General features: G+C 42.4%; 1 protein-coding gene across 4 annotated transcripts in view; it reads left to right on the top strand.

Annotated features, from left to right (window-relative positions):
• SYN1 (synapsin I) overlaps positions 1-23,551 on the top strand; it is a 185,284-nt gene that overhangs the window by 128,684 nt on the left and 33,049 nt on the right. For all 4 annotated transcript variants that reach the window (XM_089675158.1, XM_089675157.1, XM_089675161.1 and 1 more), the window contains exons 6-7: positions 3,469-3,531; positions 9,193-9,335. In XM_089675158.1, the coding sequence (XP_089531284.1) occupies positions 3,469-3,531; positions 9,193-9,335 (206 nt within the window). The remainder of the gene's footprint in view (positions 1-3,468; positions 3,532-9,192; positions 9,336-23,551) is intronic.

Here is a 23,551-nt window from a genome sequence, read left to right as displayed (position 1 = left end):
GGGTGACAGTTAACAGTCCCACCCTTGACCGCAAAAGGGAGAGTGAAACCGCAGGAGACTGAGAGACGGAGAGGGGGGCACTTCTCTCCCGGCTTGTTGAATTTCTTCACTCATCATACATTAAACCCACTAACCTCACATATTACAGATGAGGGGAAGTGAGCAAGAAGTGTGTAGGATGTCAGTATGTTGATTGTTCTCCAAAGAAAAATACACGTCTTTGGTGATCCTAATCCTTTGTTCTGTTCTGACCACAGTCTCCTAGTTAAAACTATCCGCTGCTCATCTGTATGCTATCTCAGGAGATTTCTGTGAGCCAAGCTTGTACAATTGCTGCGATCTGTACAATATATCAGCAGATGTTTTATATATGTGGTATATTATTGCCCAGGAGTAAAGATAATTTTAATTCACTTTCTGTATTATTATTATCATTATTATTAAACAGGATTTATATAGCGCCAACAGTTTGCGCAGCGCTTTACAATATTATTTATGCTCTTTTGCACTTTGTTTTTTTTTTGCATTTGATAATAACCTTATTATAGCCTTTGTAAAGTATTTTTTTTCTTTTAAAGTAACAAACATGTTATACTTACCTGATCTGTGCAAATGTACTGCATAGTTTCCCCAATTCTCCTCTTCTGGTGTCTCCCACCGGTGCTCCTGGGTACTTCTCTTCTCAGTGTGCCGCCATAGAAAGCTGCTTTCTATTGTGGCACACCTGCAGGTTCGATCCCGAGCTCTGCTGCCTGTGTCTATACACACAGACAGTGAGGCTCAGCCCCACCCCACCACTCCCTCATCACAGGATTTGACTGACAACAGCGGGAGCCAATGGCTTCCTCTGCTTTCAGCAAAGCCTGTGAGAGCTGGGAGAAGAGGAGAGAGACAATACAGACGGGCACAGCACTGGATCGAGATCGGACTCAGGCAAGTATAAGGTTAGCGAGAGGGCAATGCAAATACTGAAACATTTGTTACCTGAAAGGCGGGGAATGCCTTAAGGTAAAAATGTTTAGGCTTTACAACCACTTTAACATATTTTAAAGAAAAAGTATAGCTTTTTTTCTCAATAAAGTTTTGTTTTTTTCTAGTTTTGGGCAGAGTGGCTCAAGCTTAGAACCCCTGTCAGGTTTTCACTGCAGCCCTAGGGTCTAGAAAAGTTTTCCCTCAGGAAGTGAGGGAACTTCTCAACACCTAAATATACAGAAATAAAAAGGTTTTCTTTCTTAGAGGGGAAGGCTGGAACCACTGTCTTTGTTCCTGTTGTAGATTTTCCTTTACTACCTGTCTAGAGCAATCGTAGGTAGCAGGACAGGAAGTGAGAAATCTCCCCAACAGAGCTCTGGATAGCATTAAAACCAACATTTCTAATCTTTCCCTACTATATCTAAATCAAGAAAAAGTTTTATAGCTTGAAATACACTTTAACGCAGAATTTCACCCAAAAGTGGAAGCTCCGCTTTAAGCCCTCCTCCCCTACTCCTCTACCCAATTTGGCATGTCATTTTTTTGAGGGGGGAGTGGGTTTTGACAGCAGAAGTTGAACCTGAGCAGAAGTTCTCCTCTCCTCCCCTCCCGGCAATTTTCTGGGACACAGGTTCTAGAAGATTGGGTGACCATTTACAAAGTGTCGGCTGTGGTTTGCTTTTTTTAAATTTATTTGAAGTGTCACAAAAGTACACTTCATTTTTGTTACTGCACAAGAGCTTGGTGCATTGCTGTGCTGTGTGGTGACGTGTGGTGCCATTTAGTGTGCTCTTCCTCCCCCACCATGTGAAAGAGCTGGGCCAAACACCAGTGTTGTCACATGAATAGAAGGAAAGTGAGTCCTATGGTGTTCCATAGGCAGCATAAGGGGTTTATGGGAGGAATGAAGGCCCCCCCCAGAGTATTTAAAGTATAAGGAATGAATGGTTAACTATCTAACTGAAGTTTAAATGTTCCCTGCCCTATTTCCCCATGGCTTTGTGTGCCCTTTATCCCAAATTGCCACTTTTTTCAGTGCTTTATACATGCGATCATATGACTGCAAAGCTCCGGATCCTCTGCATAACGGAGAGGGCCAACAACAGAGATGAACACCTACCTGCGTTCACTGCTCTATCTGCTGTTTAGGGGAAGAAGGGTCTCTTCCAACTAGCTACAACAGGAGGAGAGGACATTTTGCCACTTGCATACATACATGTGCCTCGAATAGTAGGTTTCTAAGCCTCCACGAAGGTAACTGGTTTGACATCTGTAGTAATATTATGAAGAATATAATCGAATAACTCTTGCAGAATCGTGAAATAAGAGAAGAGATCTGATAGAAGGGACTCTTTCAGGGTCTACTTAGGGGCCCTGTTCTTGGTAAGAAGGGAGGAGAGTGTAAGAATGACCACGCTGTTATCAGACCACGGAATAGGTTTGATTAATGTCCAAGCAGTGGTATGTAAGAGTGCTGAGTGCTAAGATGTGCTGCTCGTTGCACACATTGATCTTCCCTTCCCTCAAGACCTGCACTTCAACTGCCCACAACCATTTTGCTTGTTGCCCCGCAAAACATGTTGAGAACAATTGGTATATAAAGCTTTTCAAACCTAGTGCAAGAAATGTAGAAAGCAACATTGCTCAAACAGTAAACATGCCCATTCAATCTGTGGTAATTCAGATCAGACTTACATCCGTGAAAGGATAGGGTGAATCTCACAACAGGGGGGCACATTCCCTGTAGGGGACAGACCTCCTAATGGATAGTTGTTGCCTTGGTGGGCAGCTATGTTGTGGGTAGAGGAAATTACCTGGAAGTCTGATCTAAGACAAAGTACTGTACACTAGACTGTTCAAGTGCCCGGCAAAGCAATTTGGTTACGATACCACACCATGGGCCAGTTTAAGCTGGGTTGTTTTGGTGTCCTCGAGGCAAGAGGTGAAGATCTGTCCTCTAGGATGGCGATCCGCTGAAAGATTTCCTGCATCTCCTTGGAGAGATGGTCAGTAATTTACCTGGATGTGGAAAAGAATGTTTTCTACAACATTACATAAGTCTTCTTCAGGAGGATCTGTTGAGAGTGTACAGTATATGAAATAGCAGATATCCTGTCCTCACTTACAGATGGTGTGTTCTGGATTGGAAAAGACTATCTGCAGTCTCTAATGAAGTAACACATCAACAATGCTTGCAGTACCCAGAAGCCATGTGATTTGGGCTATTTAGACTGTAGGTCAAATAAGGATGCAAGTCCTCCATAATGTGATCTTGTAATAGAGTTGTCAGATTTATGATTATAGCAAAACCAAAGCAACTTTGCCAGTGACACACCACACAAAAAAAGGTTTGAAGATCTTTACAAATGATCATAATCATACAGTGTCAAGACAGGCAAAGGAAGAGGGGATATATATTTAAAATTGTTTTTTTTTCCCTAATTTGCATTGTTCAGAAACTTCATAGCTGATACACCCTTTGTCTCTTTATTGCAGCTGACAGCCTCTAAGTTTCCAGTGGTGATCAAGATGGGCCATGCACACTCTGGCATGGGGAAGGTGAGTGGAGGTCACGTTAATCTATAAAATGAGGTCAGTGTGAGGACAGGAAGTTCAATGTGAAGTCAAGACAACTGACAGTTCAGATGAACATTACACAATTTTACACTTTGCGTCTTTCCTGTCCAAGTGATGTACTACCTTCAGGTCACATTCTTCCTGCTACTGTGTTACATTACGCTTTCTGTTTTTTCTTTTCCCCTTCCATAGGATAACCAGTCAGTTAGACAGTGCAGCCATTTTTACCTATTATAAATGCAGGCTTTCCTCCATGCTGATGCTTGTATCTCTCTGTAAAGAGAGGCCATTTGATTTAGGGCTTCCCAGGCTTTAGGTCAAATATTCATGGCAGCATGGTTTTTATCCAATATTGTGATCTGGCAACAGTGTTAATTTTTACGTCAAATGCAATTTTAGTTTTAGTCCTATTTTAGTTCTCTGAATTGTTTTAGTTTTAGTCGTATTTTAGTCGACTAAAATCTCCAATACATTTTAGTCAATTAAAATCTCCACTACATTTTAGCCAACTACAATCTCGTCAACTAAAATAACTTTAGTCAACTGAAATCTAATGAGTTTTATTATAAGTTTACTAAACAAGAGTTTTCCACCACTTTTAAGTGGTTCTAAAGGCTCAAGGTTTTTTTACCTTCATGCATAGCTTATATATTACAACAGCTAAATCTGTGTCTGTATTGCAAACATTAATACTATCACATAATAACATGTAATGAGATTTTTTACTCCAGGAGTATATAATGAGTTTGGAAATTCTCGAAAAATGCTTAACAAATGCATTACAATTAAGATAAACCTATTAGAATGTAGTTAACTAAAATGTACCGATTTTGATTTAGTTTTATTCATAATCTTTTGACTAAAATGCCATTTTAGTTTTAGTACTATTTTAGTCATCTGAACTGTTTTACTTTTAGTCATATATTAGTCAACTAAAATAGTGTTAATTTTATTGACAAAATAATTTTTGTGCTGAAATTAACTTTGTCTGGCAATGCAGATGCGTTGTCTATACCGGTAGATCCACATGAATGTCACACTCAATGGTTTTTACCAAAACAGAAGCAGCTTGGTCTCTGTCATTGCTAGCATTTTTTTTGAAGTTGCTTGTCTTTGGATGCCTTTCTCTTATGGCTATCCCTACTAAGAGAGACACTGACCCAGAAGCCAGTAAACTCAGGAGTCCTTGCCTACTCTGCCTACATGCTGCCTCCCATGCAGTAATGGCAGAGTTTATGCAGCACATCCAGGCAACTAGAAAGATTGTCTTAAATACAAAAATGAAAAATGTGACCACGTTGTAGCAATTATTCTACCATAAGTGTACATACAATAAATATCTACAATAATTATAAGTACAAAAAAGGTGTGGCTATCTACAGTGACATCATCCCGCACCACCAGTCCACTCGCGGCTTGAGATGACAGCCAGAGCCAACAGGATTGTTTGAGATTAAGCGGTTATTCTTTAGTGTCAGGTTGGCACTTTAACACTGTAAATGTAGTTTTATGATTTTACGACACAATACATTTAGAAGATCTATACCAGAGGTTGGCAACCCATTGATTGTGATCTACCTGTCGACCGCCTTGTTCAAGTACCGGCCCTGCTGACCCTCAAGTGGTCCTCCTCTTTTCCCCCGAGTGCCAGAGCAGAGCAGAGATGAGAGGCATCTTCTTCCCTGAGCTCTCAAGCTGGGAAGTAGTTAAATTGAGTCCTAGGTAGTGGAGGCATTCCCCACCCCTCAGCATGTGAGGCTGCATTTCAGGGAATACCTTTGCCCCCTAGGATCTGCTGTTGGCTTTGACAGCGCTCTTGCAAGTTCAGGCTCTTATGCCCCTGAGTGCAGTGTGCTGATCTTCACCAGCCCTACTCTCCACTTATGGGTGACATTATGTGATGAGAGAGGAGGGCCAGCGGCCCCCAGTAACATGTACTCCTGACACCTCTGTAGTCTGCCCTCTTGACACCCTGGCCCCCAGTAACATGTACTCCTGACACTTCTGTAGTCTGCCCTCTTGACACCCCCAGGACTTTGCCTTCCTTTCCCCAATACCATGTATTCCTGTCCCCCCAATATAATGTCCTCCACACTCTCCAATACTGTGCTCTCCAGACCCCCTAGCCCTCCTGACCTCCCCCAGTGCTATACCCTCCAGACCCCCTGTAGTGTGCCCACCTGACCGCCCCCTCAGTATCATGCCCTCAGACCCCCCTATAGTGTGCCCTCCTGTTCCCCAGGACTATGCATTCTTAACCCCCAGTACCATGCCCTACTAACTCCCCAGGACTGTGTCTTCTTAACCCCAAGTGCCGTGCCCTCCTGACTCCCCCCCCCCCAGTACCATGCCCTCCTGACTCTCACCAATAACACGCCCTCCTGACCTTCCAGTGCTGTGCCCTCCAGATCCCCAGGCCCTCCTGACCTCCCATAGTACCGTGCCCTCATGACCCTCCTATGCAATGCCCTCCAGACCCCCCTGTAACATGCCCTAAAGACCCGCCTGTGCTGGGCTCTTCTGACCCTCCTATACCAGACCCTCCTTACCCCTCTGTACTGTACCTTCCTGACCCCCTTCACTTTTTACTGTCTTGCTGACCCCCTGTCCTTTGTCCTGCTGACACCTTGTTCTCTGCCCTGCTAACCCCTGGCCTGCTCACCCTGTCATCCGCCCTACTGATCCCTGTACACTGCTCTACATGCCACTGACCTTTGCACACTGCCCTACCCACTACTGACCTCTGGAGGCTTGCAAGTTAATGTCTTAAAAAATAAAGGGTGCAACACCCCGGGGATCTTTGTTCTTTCCATGTTGTCATGATAGATCTCCAACTCTGAAAGATTGCCTACCCCTGACTTATACTATTAGTGTTTCTCTTTCCCCATGTGGTTGATGTATGAACGGTGAATGAGAGTGGATTGGACAGAAAAGAGTTAACCTGGATTGTACTGAAGAGGGGATTACTTTGTCGCTTAGGAGAGGAGAGCGGTTTCCCGAGCGGAGGAAGGACTGGGGAGATGATTATTAAATCTAATTTTGGCTGGAAAAGTCCATTTCTATTAATTCTAAAGATTTATTTACGGAATTTTAGTGACTGCGGGTGAGTACTTGGAGTGCTCTGGGTGATCACGTGGTGATTGGACTCTGCATGGCAGGACTTATGATTTTTTATTTTTATTTTTTAAACACAGGAAATATTTCTAATTCTATTAATACGGATGGACTTTTATTTATTCAGATTTGCATTTGATTTTTCATATAAGTTCGTGTTTTTGCATCATTGATGTTATATGATTCACGTTGTATGAATTTGTTTATACTTCTGATTAATTCAGGTGCCATATGTGATTAATTAGCAATTAACTGCATATTTATGGTAGAATTGATTTTAGGAGACATACCATGCACACAGTGATTTTACACCATTTTGAATTAATTAATTCATTAATTAATTTATTTATATTTTTTGACACCACAGAAGTTTCACACAATTTTCACACAAATCTATTTATTTATTGACACCACAGATTTTGCACGTATAATTAATGTAGATATTTATTGTATGCATGTAATTGAGCGCTTATGGTAGAATAATTGCTAAAATGCGGTTACATATTTTTTTTCTGTATTTAAGACACCTTGTCATTGGATGACTGCAGCTTAGTGGAGTCGGATAGTCTTTTGTCCACTTGGCTCAGACCCCAGTTTATTATAACTGGAAAAATTGGCCTTCTGCTTTCTTATTACTGCTGTCTCTGCCTCTTATGGGGAAATTCAGCTCACTCTCCTACATGTCCGTGACAAGCAATCATTAGTTTTTCAGTCAAGTCCTTTTTGTTACAGGTTAAAGTGAGTTCTCCACATATTCTAGTGTTCTCTGGTATGAGACCTCAGGCCTAATAATTCACTGACACTCTCTGAATCTCTTATTGTACTGGAACCCATCAATAAAAATCTCTTGTCCCTTTTTTTTTAATTAGGCCTATTGGGCAAACAAAGGAGGGCCTATACCTTTTGGGGAATGGGAATCAGAACTGGGCCTTACCCTCATGGATCCACAGATAGTTAAAGTCTGCCTGCCAACTGACACATTTTTCTTCTTTGTCCCCCAAATATAGGAGTCCTGGTCCAAATTGCTCACTAGCTGGTACAGGGCCTTAGCTAAGCTAGCCCACATTTCTTCCTCTTTTAATAAAACCTTTTTGTAGGGATTGTGCCCAACGTGTTACTTTTTTCATATATGGTTGGATTGTTCTAAAATGAAATCCTATTGCGACTCAATACCTCAACTCATTAGAGCTGGCCATACTTTGATCGAAATTTGGCTAGTCCATCAGGAACTAGACAAATTTTGATCATTGTGTGTGCTCCCCTGTTAGAAATTGATTATTTAATTGACTTCTATCGAAGGGACATGTTGGAAAAATGTCCATCGATCAGCGGCTGCAGCCAATTGGCTTCAGCCACTAATCAGTGTATTGTGAAACAGGCTGGTGCCACGGTCAGAATACAATGTTTCAGTTGGGGAATTCCTCTATCCACCTTTTTTATGTGGATGGAGGAATCTGTTTTTTTTTTGTCATTTAGCCTGCAGGCTGAACAAAGTAAACTAACTGTAGATATCCAGCTTTAGGCTGAAAACACGGAGAAGAATTTCCAAGAAAGTACAGGGCTGCTGTTTGCACTCTTGGTTATGATTCTGAATACTCAGAATGATATTAATAATGCATAAATGTTCTCTATTTGTGGAAGCACTTAGTCATATTGTACGAGAAATGTCTCGGCTTTGTCTCCATTATGGACAGTGTTTGAAAATCATTTTGTCCATAGAAATCAAATTCTAAGGCTTCTAACAACAGCTCTCCAGTTACAAGCCAGCATCTCTCTGGGTGCATAGACCTCCTCTGGAGAGGGCATAAATACTTATATGAAGAGACGCTGCAGTGTCAGCACTCAGCAAGGATGTCTTGTCTTTATTCTCTGACTTGGTCTAAAAACGTAAAGCTAGGATCTTATTGCTGGGTGAGGTGGCAGTGCAGGCTTTTTTAACTACTTCGCCTCTCGTACTTATTTACTCCCCTATGGACTAGAACCAATTTTTGCATTTCTGATAATTTTGTCATTACTTAAAGTGATATTAAAGGTTCATTTGTTTAATTAAAATAATAAACATGTCATACTTACCTGCTCTGTGCAATGGTTTTGCACAGAGCAACCCTGATCCTCCTCTTTTAGGGACCCCTGCTTCTGTTCTTTGCCTTTAGTTACATTTTAAGGAGGGAGGGACCAAGGATAATCTGAGGATGGGGAAAAGAGAAGCTAGAGGGGAAAGAAGGACAGATAAAAAGAAGGGGTAAGGAAAGTGAGGGTGGCGGTTTGGCACCTTGTACTCTTACGGGACGTTTAGAAGTTGAGTATATGGACACTGTGTATGGGTACTCACCAGACAAAGAACCATGATGACAAAAGCTAAAATCAAATTCAGATGGATGCATTAGTAGAACTTTTAGGTTAGCAACATTTGAAAGTTAGGGCTATCACAAAACAGTGGAAGTGCAGGTTTTTAATGTCTCAGCCCAGTTTACCGGACTAGCCTTAGCCTTTCAAGGCCATAATATCTTCTTCTCTTCCCTTCTCTAGGTGAAGGTAGACAACCAGTATGACTTCCAGGACATCGCCAGTGTGGTCGCCCTAACAAAAACCTATGCTACATCTGAGCCATTCATTGATGCCAAGTATGATATCCGTATTCAAAAAATAGGGAACAACTACAAAGCCTATATGTAAGTCATCTCCATGTGTAACAAATTGTACTTCTTTGCACTAGAGCAGTTTATTGTCCACCTATTGCCTTATAGCAGGTAACAAGCCTACATCATGAAAATGTCTGAAATAACCACTGAATGTAATTACCCCACAGCAACAAAACTTTTATTTTCTCACCCCTCCAGATGCTGAATACACATCTGGGATGCATATACATGAATTATTTGACCTGCCAAGGAATTTTAACTGTCCAGTCCTGAGATTTACACAGCCTGCCAGATAGCAGAGCCTGACCTAATTTTTTTATTCTGCGGTTAAAATTGTATAAACCCCCCACCAGATGTATTATCTTGCAGTTTACCAGTTCTTAGATGTGGTGGCCGCATTTGTTTTATTTTTTCTTTCCTTTTTTTTCACCTAGTGATCTGAATGATAAGACCATAAGCTATTTTTCAACTTCCTTTAATGGACCAAGCTGTCCAGCACAAGTGGCAGTTAGAGTGTTGAAACTAAGCATTTAGCACTGAGAGGTGTGTTTACAATGATCAGCTTTTATTAATTTGTTTAAAACATTTTTCTGAAAAGGGAAAAAATAAACTGTTGCTGTAACTGTTTAGGCTACATTCACACAGGTGTACATAAATGGCCAGGAGCAGCTGTTGGTGGGAATCAGTAGTCTCTTGACAGCAAGTCTAAAAGCTGCTTGCATACAGTATGTGTGAAGAGCAGCGTCTGTGAGATTTGTACTCTCTACAAATCATTGGCTGGTGGCACCGCTGCTGTTCACATATAACCACTCATCTGAGTGGTTACACGTTAAAAGAGCCTTTGATCAACCCTGGACACAGACGGTGTGCATCCAAGAACAGTGTTTCTGGGGGTGTTTTTGTCCACACACAAACTTGACATAGCTGATTGGCTAGTTTGTATGCAGCCATAGCACAGAGTACAGCTGCATTCAGTGGTGGCATTTAGCTGACTCTTAACACAGAAAACTATCCACCCCCAATTACCCATGCGAATGAAGTTTTAAAAAGTGTTGGCGGGAGTTTGACTTTAATTTGTTAGGCAAGTCCATCTAAAATTGCTAGTGCATCTAACACTGCCATCTACCCAGATTGACACTGCTGCTGTCCAGAGGTGTCACTATTGCTCCTCCATCCAGACTGGAGTCACCCTAAGACAGGAAGAGTGTTATTGACCAGATCACCAGGTAAAAATAAAGGATAAAAAGCCAAAAACAAAAAAATTAATGCAACTATCACATTTGAGGACTAGTAAGCTACAATATTATACATTTTTGTTTCTGGGTTTATGATTGCTTTAAAATATAAGTTGGCCATCCAACTCCAGCTTGTGGTTAGTCAGGAGGGATGAATAGAGTAATTTAGCCAGACTTGATTTTGCATTGAAATGACTAATTTCACAAAACTGGCCCAATTTTGCTGAATTATCAAGTCACTTTCATGAACCCAGAGCGGAATGACAAGGATACTGGTTTTGTATTACTTTCTCTTTCCAGCTTCCCTTTGCAGCATCTTGGATAACATGAAGACCTGCTTGGGGATCTAACCCATCCAAAACAAACATTTTGGGTGTAGGTCCCCTCCCAAAGGAAGAAGTTAATTAATAGTTCTCACACAAATGTGTTATCTAGGGACAAGCTGAGTAATTGAGCGAAAACAAGTATCCAGATCAAGAAAAGCAGAAGCCAGTATCTGCACACATACAGGCTGTGAGTTATAATATTAAAGCCAGAGACCCAGCAAAACAGCCAGGCAGCTGGTATTTTCAGAAGTAGGTTAACAATAAATCTTTGTATTAAACATGGGCAGCACAGTGGCTAAGTGGTTAGCACTTCCACCTGGCAGTACTAGGGTCATTGGTTCAAATCTTAACCACAGCACCACCTGCCTGGAGTTTGCATGTTCTCTCTGTGCCTGTGTGGGTTTCTTCCAGGTACCCCAGTTTCCTCCCACACTCCAAAGACATGCTGGTAGGTTAATTGCTCCTGTCTAAATTGTCCCTAGTATGTGTATGTATGCATGTGAGTTAGGGACCCTAGATTGTACACCCCTTGAGGGTTAAGGACTTATATGAATGTACTATATATTTATATGTAAAGCGCTGCGTAAATTGATGGTGCTATACAAGTACCTAAAATAAATAATAACTGCAGCTTTTGAGGAGCCTCTGTGACAATCAGTGTACAGACCTCAGCCGGCCCATACTGTTTATTTCTTATACTGCTGAGTTTTCCTATCACCCTTTAAATAGATCTCACTGTTTACCTTTTACTAAATATAGTCCTTCTTGTTAGTCTTGCTCTGTGTCTCATTTGCTCCGTGTTTGATACAGTTCTCTCAGTCTCGCCCCATGTCTGCCACTCATGTTTTTCTGGTTCCCGAATGGTATAATATCAGCCACACCTTTCTGGTTTGACTTGGCAAAGTTTTGGGAACACCTTCATAGTGCTACCCACCCTACCAATGAAGACTCAGATCTCAAGAACAACCCTCATGTCCTGTTTATCAGGTTTTTTAACTTACCTGTTTTATTATTTCCAAGCATCGCTTGATGTCTGCTCAGAATCTGAATTTTGGTATAATAAACTATTTCAGGGGTTTAAGAAGACCTCCAAGCAGCGCTGCTTACAGAATGTTGTCCTCTTACGATTCCATTGCAGTTTCAGAGAATACAAAGAAAAACAAGAAATGCAATCTTTATACTACGTAAATTCTCAATAGACTTTTATAATCATCACCATAAAAACAGCAAAAGCTATTGCAAATGTACGTAACACATGGCTACGTCTGTTCAAAGCTATTGTTGAAATGTTTATTACTCATGAAGGGAAATTTTTCAAAGTTTGCTGGTGACCAAGCTGTCTGAATACAGATAATTAAAGTTGACAATGAATGGTAATACATTTACTTTGATGGTGTCTACATTTGCTGCAGAGACTTATCTTCCCTTTACTCCCCCGGCACTTTGTTCAGGATAGTCAACCAAGTCACAGCTTGATGCTTACACAGAACCTCTCCCCACCCTATGTGTCACATAGGAGGAAAGTGAGCGATTGACATGTTGCCTGTCCGGAAGTACCAGGTATTTTAGCTGTGGTCAGTGCGGCCTAGGGGAGCATAAGAAGCCTGTTGCTTTGACCACAGCTTGTCTGAGTTACTACTCCTGGAACAGTTATGCAGATAAAGGTGTCTAACTTTCTTGGAATTTCCTGGTCTACATACAGTACTTGTTTCAGGTTAGTAATATGGAAAGTATCAAGCCAGTTGATCAGAATAACAGCCAAGCAAGTAGAATTTTTAGAAGGTCAGAATGTTTGCCCCCTCGATATGTCACTTAATAAGTGGAACTAAAAACAAAACTTTTTATTCATTTTGGATAGCACAAGACAGGGTTAAAACTGCTGTCAATGTTATTTTTGCCATCTGTGTGCCATGATGGGAGAGATTTCCCTCTGCTAGCCAAAACAGGAAGTGAGGAAATCCCTGGTTGTCAGCGGGGGTCATTAGTATTAGTGTCCCCATTGGAAGATTTCCCGTCCATTGCTATTCTGGGGAAAACCCAAAATTTGGAATTTTCTTTTTACTTTCATTGATAACAGTAAACATGACAAATAGAAAGGGTGAATCTCCCTAGGGTCACACTCAGCAATAAAAACCTCACACATTTTCTACTCTCTTCCAGCTTTATCTGAAAACTAACGAAAAAAAAATTTGCCTTTAGTTAGTCTTCAGGACAGGTTTAGCAAACATATAATATAAAAATATAAAGGCTTAGGAAATACATGTTCTGTACTGTACAATTAGGATAAAAATAACTGTGACTTACCTGTAAATTCCATATCTTGTGTACAGTACAGGCTACAGGACACCCTTCCTTCTGATCCGGCAATATTCAGCATTGCTCCCTACAAAACTGAGCACGTAGAGTGGTGTAGAGTTACATGGGGATGCTCAGGGGGTAGTCCTTCAAAGCTTTGCCAGTGTTTATTCACCTGAAGGTACCAGACTATAAACCAGGGTCTATGCATGTCATGCCTATGTCCTGTAATGTACTCCAAGATATGAAGTATACAGGTAAGTCAAAATGTCTTTTTTTTGCTCTAGAAATGCTATTACTAGAATAATTTTGTGGGTGCATATGTAGACAGGTGCAGCCTACTTTCTCCACTGCAGGTGGTGTTGAACTGCAGCGGAATTGTAGAAGGAGAGGGTGTCAGGAGAAACAATGTCCCTCAATGGTTTCCTTGGGTCACAGGAGAAGCTATCCAGTGGAAACTGCCACCCCATGTGACTCTGGCAGCCATCTTGGGTCAGGCAGAGTCTATTTTAGACCTTGGCTGCCCGGTTTGGTGCGCATTTTGCGAGTGGGTAGCATAGGGACAGGGTGCCCTTCTGTCAGGGAAAGTGAATAGCAGTAGGGAAAGGTTGCAGATGAGTAGGGACAGGACAGGGACACACCATCCTTCCTGAAATCCTCCCTCTTGACTACAGACTGGCCAGGCCACATTTTGCCCTCTGAGACTGTCAGCACGCTCAAGACCCACTCTGTTCTACATTGCCAAGATCACACTGTAAGTGTTTCTGGTTGGGTGACTTCCCGCCAGGCTCTTTGTAAACTCACTTTGTTGATAATACAAGTTCTATTTCTGCAACTGGACTCTGTGTAATTACTGCCGCCGTACCATGCTGCAACTCCCAAAATTCGGTGACAGTGGGCAGGATATGTCTCTTCTCGCAGCAGGTGCGCAAGGAAGAGCAGGTCCATTATGGCACCTTTAGGATTGGCCCTAGGTCTAGTGCCTAAGTTTAAAGGCTCCAACATTCATCTGGCTGAATGGGAGGAGAGATTAGAAAGTGCTGTGGGCCTACATCAGGTTCCTGCCTGGCTAATCACGGAGCTGGCTATCAACGCCAAGTGGTGATAGTGCTGCCAGAATAACATGCCACATTGGATTATATTGTGTCACACTTGAAGAGCCTATCTGGAAAGAATGTAACAGTCAAGGAAACAATGAACAGATTCTTTGTCCGGGCAGGAAGATGAGAGCCTCACTTGCTTCTCGGTGGCACTCCAGAATCTCTGGAAACACTTGGAAAAGAGGGATGTGCACCTCTGTGCTGATAATACCACATTAGATCATCTACTTAAGGACCAGTTCATAGTGGGAATGAAAGCTGACCCAGTTAAGAGAGCCTTGCAGTAAATAAGAATGCTACCCACCATCTCTTTCCATAACATTGTGGTGGATGTGGTTGCGTGGGAGCAGAAAGATGCAGAAACAACTGTAACAGTGACAAATAAGTATGATCCAAAGCACTTAAAACAGGAAGTCCTATCTCCTTTAACTCTATCAGCCTTACAAACAGTGCTGAGGGAACGTGCACAAGACGTGACTACCTTGAAACAGGGAATATTGTCCTTCAAACGGGACTCGATCCACCCCTTTAGGCATGAGAATCCGTTGCGGAGGGATCCCGAAGAGGACCAGAAGTGCTGGAGGTGCGGCCGCTATGGGCATGCATCCAAGAACTGTAGTTAGCCTGACTTCAAAATCTCACGCAGGCTACTGTTAAACTAGTGGCTCCTGGGGCAGAAGGACAACCCCCGGGACAACCAACACAAGGTCCCAGCAAACTGGAGTCCATGGTCACACCAAGCCCAGTAGTGACTGCCCTCGTCAATGTCCTAGAGGTCCCATGCTTGATTGACACCGGCTCCGAGGTCACTGTCATGGAGTATGACTTCTACATCCAGTAGTTTGGGACACAAGAGGAAATGGACTCCTTGTGGCTGTCCCTCAAGGCAGCTAATAACTTACCTGTCTTGGTAGAGGGTTTTCACTGCCGAGTGCCTTCCTGTTGGGCTGTTTGTAAACTGTCATTAATACAAATTTTGTTTCTACATTTGGACTCTTCGTAATTACTGCCATTGCACCACACTGCACCTCCCAACACATAGACTGTGCCATATGTTACATTGATGTATATATATGTAATATATATATATACCCAGTAAGCAGTGTTGCCAACCATCTGTAAATTTACGGACAATTTGAAAATTTCAGCCAATTTACAAGCTGTCTGTAAATGTCCGTCTGCCCAAATTGAGCTACAAAAGTACCAAAAGCTTTTTTGAGCTTCAGGCGTTCTGCTTCAGGCGACTTGGAGTGGAGATGTGAACCATGTCCATAGAGTAATATTGATTTTTTTTCCCCTGAGTGTTTTGAAGCTTCGAGCTTCACGCTACAAAACCCTCAGGTGTAAATGCAGCCTTAGGTTCCATGCACACTGGACTTAAAAAAAACAGCAGTTCCCTTGTCAGAAAAAAAGCGCTGATAGAGAGCGTTTTTGTACACAGTTTAGGCAAGTTCAAACTCCAATCAAAAACACAAAACAGAAGGGTTTTTTTCTGCCTCTATATACTGAGCTTAAAATATGCCTTTAAATGTTCTAATGTGCATGGATAGGATAACCCTGAGCTGCTTCTACAGGCAAAACACAAAACTCCTGTAGGAGCTGCGATTTTGAAGCCAGTGTGCATGGAGCCTAGAAATGACACTTCTTTGTAGCCATATAAATACAGCTCATAACAGTCACATAAACCAATTCTGTCCCAAGTTCAAAGTGGAGACAGCATTGTGTGTAATAATCTTTGCTCAGTAATATTAGCTATTGTGTAATAATTGTGCATTATATGCTCACCGGGAATATATTGCACAACTCTTAGTCTGCTTTTTTGTTTCAAAAACAGCTAGGAGGAGGCAGAGGAGGGTCAGGACTGTAACGAGAAATTCATGTCTGTCATCTCTTAATGATCTTGTTTCATAATAGTGATAGCATATCATTTGAATATAGTGCATTTCCATGAGTCACCCACATCTGTAATTCTCAGTTGTGACATCATCTAGGTAAGGTTGAGACACTGAATTTTGAAAAGAGAAAAAAGCAGAAAGGAAAAGCAGATTAGATTTTAGTAACTGTCTAGTGTCAAAGCACTTGTACAAGCTTTACTGCTGTGGTATTGATCCATCTATGGTCAGGCTGGTTGTACTGAAGTCGAACCATCAATCGATTTCAGTATAACCGGCCTGTCAGATTTTTTTGTCTGAGATCGCTGCCGGCTGATATAGCAACCGGTATTGATCATTGTGTTCTGCCAGCAGGGAAGGCTCCCCTCCGGCAGAACACAATAGAGCAGTGGGAGGGATTCTGCCATCGACATTGACTATGTTGATGGGGGAATCAAGTGATCCTCTTTCTTTCTACCCATGGTGGAAGGAAAGATAATTGTATAATCTATGGCTTGTCTTTGTTTCGTCCTCAAAAAGCCCTTAAACCAGCCACCTACCACTTTTCTTCTCTGGGAGATCTAGGTGTAGTATGCAGCACATCACAGGGATGTGATAAGACCATGTAGGGTATGATTATAGTGGATTTTGGGAATAGACAGGCACCATGTTTCTGAGGAATTTAGGAATCATGTTAGGTTATACAGGTGATAGCTTATATTGGGGAGCACATTGGCTAAATGGTTAGCACTTCCACCTGGCAGTACTAGGGTCATTAGTTCATATCCCAACCATGGCACCACCTGCCTGGAGTTTGTATGTTCTCCCTGTGCCTGCATGGGTTTCCTCCCTCACTGCAAAGACATGCTGGTGGGTTATATGGCTCCTGTCTAATTTGGCCCTAGCATGTGAATGTAAGTTAGGGACCTTAGATTGTACACCCCTTGAGGGTTAGGGACTGATGTGAATGTACAATACATATATAAAGCACTGTGTAAATTGATGGCACTATACAAGTACCTGTAATAAATACATTTTGTACCAGTTGTCCCTTCAAGTGTATGCAAATGTGAAACAGTATTAAAATCAAACATTTATTATATTTCAGCTTACCAATTCTTAGATGCGATGGCTGCATTATTGTCCTTTTTAGGCTTTCTTTCCTTTATTTTCATCTGGTGATTCAGCCAGTAAGCATGTTGTTTTTCAAAAGGATCTGCTTTTATTTATTTATGTAAACCTTTATCCCTAAACAAAAAATAACGTTTACTGTGCCTGCTTATAGAGTATTAGCTGGACTTCAGTGTGTTAGTGTATTTAAATCTGTTAGTCCTGGGGGGGGTGCTCGTGAGCAGCGCATGAAGATAGCAGCTTGGTGATCGCGCTCCTCCACTGCCGGGTACATCCGCAATCATCCTGCTTCCTGGAGAGCCCTACCCAGTCCTCTGCCACTGCCCTCACCCTCTGCTGACCCCACTGCCACACATGGTGAAGAAATCGGCAGCCACCAGCACTAGATCAAAGGACCTCTCCGGTCCTGCTTCCTACCCGCTGGCGCTCAATGTTGGAGGATTCACTGCTGCTCCTCCCAGGTGACCCATACGCTCCCTCTGACCTGAAGAGCCTGCCAGATATCCCTCCAGACCATCCACAGCCCACCTTGCAGGATGCAGACTTCTTGGCCAGGTTTAAAACCATGCTGCAGCAAGAACTCACTACACCTCTAAATTGGCCATCCATCTTACTAAGGGGATCTGGGATTTAGGCAATCGCACTAATGCTCTTGAAGATAAGATGGACGAAAACCATGAGCAGGACCTTTCAGATCTGAAAAAGGAACTTGACGCAGCTCTCTTCCGTTTGGAGGACTTTGAAAACAGGTCCCGATGGGGTAATCTGCATTTTCGTGCCCTGCCTGAAACCATCGTAGACCTCATGTCCACTGCTACCGCGCTTTTCCAAGAGTTGGAACTGGCAATACCGATATACCGCCTGGAGTTCGATCGCATCCATCGGGCCCCTGGGGCCGAGGAAGTCTGAGGGTCCCCCTAGGGACATCATAATTAGGTTCACCTAATATTGCACGAAAGAATCACTCCTACGATCTGCACGAGACAAACAGGATCTTCATTTCCAGGGCCACCCATATCAACTGTTTGCGGATCTGGCACCGTCCACCATACAGAAACGTTGACAGATGAAACCCTATACATCGGTCCTCTTGAACCGTTGCATCAAGTACCAGTGGGGCTTTCTTTTTAAGCTTACATTCGCTTACTAAGGTCAGAGCCACGTTGTCCATAACCCAGAGTAGACCAAGTCATCCCAGGAGGCACTGCACATTCTGCCCTCACAGGACAGCTCCGACAGCCCAGTGCAGACCTCCAGCTCACACCCTCCTTCATCTCAATTGGGGCGCATGTGGGAGAAAGTTGGAAGCCACAAACGCTCCCTCTGTAATACCCCCCCCCCCCCCCACTATCAGGATCCTTCCGCTCCAACCCGGGTTGAGTCCGGCTGGTTGGGTAAGCTCTTTTCTCTTAAATGGCCTGGTCCATTGATGTGAGCCTCCGTGGTCCTGACGGGGTGGCGGCCCTGATTGGCCCTTGTTGGGCGAACTGTTTGTATGGTTTCATGTTCTTCCTTTTTGCTGCTCAGAACATTCTTTTGTGTGATACAGGACTATGTTATCCCCAGCCCAAGCCGACTCTTTGATTACCGGTTTTGGATTACAACTCCCAATGAGAACTTTTGGTTTTGTGGTCCTGATTGACCCTTGCTGGGCGAACTGTTTGTATGTTTTTATGTTCTTTCCTTTTTCTTTTTTTTCTTTTTAACTTAGAATGTTATTTTCTGCAATACAGGACTATGTTAGCAGTGATCCCCGGCTCCTGCCGGCTCCTTAATTTTTGGCCTTGGCTTACTTCACCCAATGAGAACTTTTGGTTTTGCGGTCCTGAACATTTTTGGGCCTTTTGTATTGACGGAGACCTTTTTTCCTTACAATGTGTTGCCCTCCTGATTCCCCCCCCCCCTTTTTTTTTCTTTTTTTAGAGGGTATTCACACAGAGCGTCTCCCAGACCAAAATCACACAGATTTACTCTCACTACAGTATTGTTTGGTTGCTCCCAAGTCTGTTCTTCACAGCAAACTTGTTCCAGGTTGGAGCATTCTCCCTGAGCAGCCTGGGAGTTTTATAGAGTCCAGAGCCCTTAACCTACTACAGCTAAGCTCATGAAATCATCAGTGAGCCAAACAGGCTCACTACACAGCACAAGAGAAACAGTCAGGGTAAAGCATGAACCTGGGACAAATATACCTCCCATCCTGGACACATGCCTTAGTTCTTCCTGCCTTCCTGTCAGTATATATATATACTGTAGATAGATAGATCTCCTAGATTGTAAGCTTCTATCCCTCTTGTATTGAACTGTACTGTTATTGTATTGCCTCCCGTTATATTGTAAAGCGCTGAGCAAACTGTTAACGCTATATAAACCCTGTATAATAATAATAATATATAGATAGAGAGAGAGAGAGAGAGAGAGAGATAGAGATATATATTTATTTATTTATTGAAATATATTGAATATGTTGAAAATTGTAGCATTTCAAATATATGTTAATATATTTGGGAAGAATATATTCTTCAATTATTTATTTTTTTATTTATTTTTAAGAATATATTATGTTTCAAATATATTTTTCTTCCATATGGGTACTGACCCCTTCACTTGGTAGGTTAACTCCTGATTCCTTCACTCTGTAGGCTACCCACTCCTGACCCTTTCATCTTATAGGTTACTCACTCTTGACTCCTTCACTCTGTAGGTTACACACTCCTGAGCCCTGTATTCTGTAGGTTTCTTACTTCTGACCCTTCCATTGTATAGTTTACCCACTTCTGATCCTTACATTCTGTAGTTACCCACTCTTGACCCTTGCAATTTGTAGATTACATACTTTTGACCTCAGGTCAGGAAGATGCTCGCCATAGTGCACAGCAGCGCAGGCGCAGATGTGCGAGGATCCGTTCTGCTGCATATAGTCGTGTGCATTTGCGTTCTCGCGTACGCACACACGACAGCCCGTTGCTAATGTTGGCGCCAATCAGACTATTTAAACCCAGCACCACTATTAGCCTGTGCTGTCTGATCTTCAGCTCCCCCTCCTGTATTCCTGTTCCAGTGACTGATTAGCTGTGATTGACCCCAGCTTGTTTCTTGGACTCTGCCTCTGCCTTCTGACTCTGCCTGATCTGCTTCCACCAACACTGACCCTGGCTTGTGACCTGACTATTCTTCTGTTTACCGTTCATGTCTGATGCACTTATCTGTTACCGACCCGGCTTGTCTGACCCTGCATGCAGTCTGCTACCAGCCTGCTTCACTGCCTGCCTGCCTGCCTGCCTGCTCTGCTGCCAGCCTGCACTGCCGCCAGCCGGTCCAGCCATCCCATCTCCCAGCGAAGTGCCAGTAATCCCTGCACAGACTACAGGACTGAACAGGCACTCATACCCCGCCGTGCTCTTGTGCTTGCTGTTCCACCTTCAGTGGCCCTAGAACCGAAGCTGTACGAGAGGCCTTCCTCCTGCTATCAGGCTTTTTTCCTGTGGCACACTGAACGCACTGGGTTTTTTTTTTTTCTAGCAAGGGAACCCAATTTAGGAACTTGCATACAAGCCCACTGCATTCACAAAATACCCTTCTATCTTATGTAGAATAGTAAGAGGGATGGAGTTCCATGTTCCCTTCTTTTTGTTGTCCTGATACATAAGGGTAATTGAAAACATGTGTAATTCACTTTGGTGTGCTGCAGTGACATTCATTGTTTTTGGCATCCCTGGTATGCTTGAGTACCACAGCAACAGTGTGAGTCAACCAAAAACAATAGGTTTAAACATGTAGGCCATTGCTGGCAGTGGCGTCCCTAGGCGGGTGCGGGGGGTGCGCGCCGCACCGGGTGACACCTGTCGCTGGGGGTGACAATGGACCCTTTCCACGAGCTCCACGAAAAGGAAAGTTTTAAAGCAAGCCGACGATCCCCGCAAGATGGATCAGATCTGCAGATTGAGCATAATGGATCGGAGTCCGATCCATTATGCTCCCCAATCCGCAGATCCGATCCATCTTGCGGGGATTGTCGGCTTACAACCTATATGGGGTTAACTTATCTAGGTAAGGCTGTGCAAGATTCGGGACTTGTCTATAACCAGGAAATGTGGCCGCGATAGCAGGAACCTCCTCCATCTGACATCACTTCTCGAGCATGTGCAGACCGGACCGGTGTTGAAAGATCAGTTAACCCCATATAGGTTGCAAGCCGACGATCCCCGCAAGATGGATCGGATCTGCGGATTGGGGAGCATAATGGATCGGACTCCGATCCATTATGCTCAATCCACAGATCTTATGGGGCATCTTATGGGGTTCCCTACTGACCCCGGGCCCTCGGGCAGTGCCCGAGTGTTCGAATGGTCAGTCCGCCCCTGTTTCATGCACTTACATAACTAATTTAATTTGCTCACGTGGTGACTTTAGTGGATCAGAAGGACTTTTTAATTCAATCACATTTTTATAATTTTTTGGTGGACTTATTTGAAGTATTTATGTGTTTGAAGAATTGGACTTTTACTGATTTAATTTAATTTCATTGATTTTTATATATTTATATTTATTTGTTATAGCACAGTATTGAATTGTATATTTATTTTTGTCACTGTGTTATACTTGATTTTTTTGAGCTGCTTTCACTGGTCATTATAAAGATTTATGGGGTGATTATTGATATTTCACTATTTAAGGCAGCAGACTAGACATGTTCCATTTATTCATTTATTTATGTGAGTTATTTTCTATTCACTCATTAAGTTGTTAGGCCATTTAATATTATTTATTAATTTTATTTTTTTTTTGGTGTGTGGTTTAGCTCGGTGAATATACTTTTGATACATTTATTTCTTCAATTATTTATTAACAGTCTCCAGTTATAAAGCTGAAAAATACTACTGTATGGGGAATCCAAATAGTGTTTTACAGACTCCATTCCTGCGACTCACTCAAATATTCCACTAGCCTAAGGCAACACTCAGTTGCTCCATCTATTTACAGTATGCAATCTAGTTACTATTCTAGAAAGGTCTGTATTTGTCACGCAGAAAAAAATATATAATGCAATTTCATCTCATTATTTATGATTGTAGAATGGGTGGAAACCCCAGTTTGAGGTCATTAGGTTTAAGTTGTACTCATGTTGAAACAGCTGACATTCATAACCATGTCATGATTGTAAATGCCACTAGATGGCAGTGTGCCAGGCAGTGCTGTATCACTTTCTTCTGACCACACAATATGGCAGTTCATGAGACTTTCCGGATTAAAATTACTGTGCACAGGTGACAAATCATAGCTCATAAACAGCCGGGATGTGTGACACAACAAGGGTGTCAAATGTTCAAAATGCTTAGAGCAAGGCAGAGAAAAAACTAGATAATTGAAGCAATTATGCACAAATGATTATCTCTTATATTTTCACCCTTTCCTTCCAGCCTTTTGAAAGAAGTCATCAAGATCCCTACATTCCAACATTGTAAATATTATTCTGGCCAGTGAAATGAACTCACGCCTAAGCACTTTATACGTCTAAACACATTACATGCATTTCCAAGCATAAAGCTTCTGCCAAAACACCAGTGCCAGGACAAAAGGCGTCTAGGAGAGATTTGCAGAAACGTTCATTGTACATGAGGCCTCAATATATTGTATATGATAGCATTAGTCCAAATATCGCCAGATCACATTACACTTTCCTGTTTAGTTGTTTTTCAGTTTTTCTCCAATGTGCAGTATTTTTCAGGATTTATTTTGTTTAAATTGAAGTAAACCTGTTATGAAAGAAATATAAAGCTTCTATTACTAGCCCCTATCATAGAATAACCCTGGCACAGTCAAGGAGGGTGACAACAATTAAGAGCCTACAGTTCTGTTCCGTGTCATTGCCCCAGCTACAGCTTTGAAACCACAACACCGCAAAAGCTCCTACCTTTCCATCCATCGCATACTAAGTAGACACTTCATTTTAAACTTCAGCTTGCGTCTGACACCTCAATTTAAAAACAGATTTTCAGCATGCTGTGATCATTCATTTAGAATGAACCCCAACTCTTTCTCCATTTTTTTTTTACTGCACACATCAAATGTTTTGGTTCACTGAGGTACACTGTAGTGCAGGTGCAAGCTGAAGGCTAGTTTGGGTACCATTCAAAATGATTGACACTGCAACATATCACATGTATTTGATGTGGTACCATGCACAGCTAAAACACACATGTTTTGGAAGGGCTCTAAACCAGTTTTAGGAAATTTAAGAAATCACAATATGTTAAGTGTTTACTGTGTGCTGATTTTTCTAAGAGATGT

This window comes from Staurois parvus, unplaced genomic scaffold (genome assembly GCF_062004578.1).
Source record: "Staurois parvus isolate SC_StPar_1 unplaced genomic scaffold, SC_StPar_1.0 ptg000154l, whole genome shotgun sequence".
Lineage (NCBI taxonomy): Eukaryota > Metazoa > Chordata > Amphibia > Anura > Ranidae > Staurois > Staurois parvus.
The sequence above is the reverse complement of the archived record's forward strand: the minus strand, read 5'-3'. Positions and strand labels throughout refer to the sequence as shown.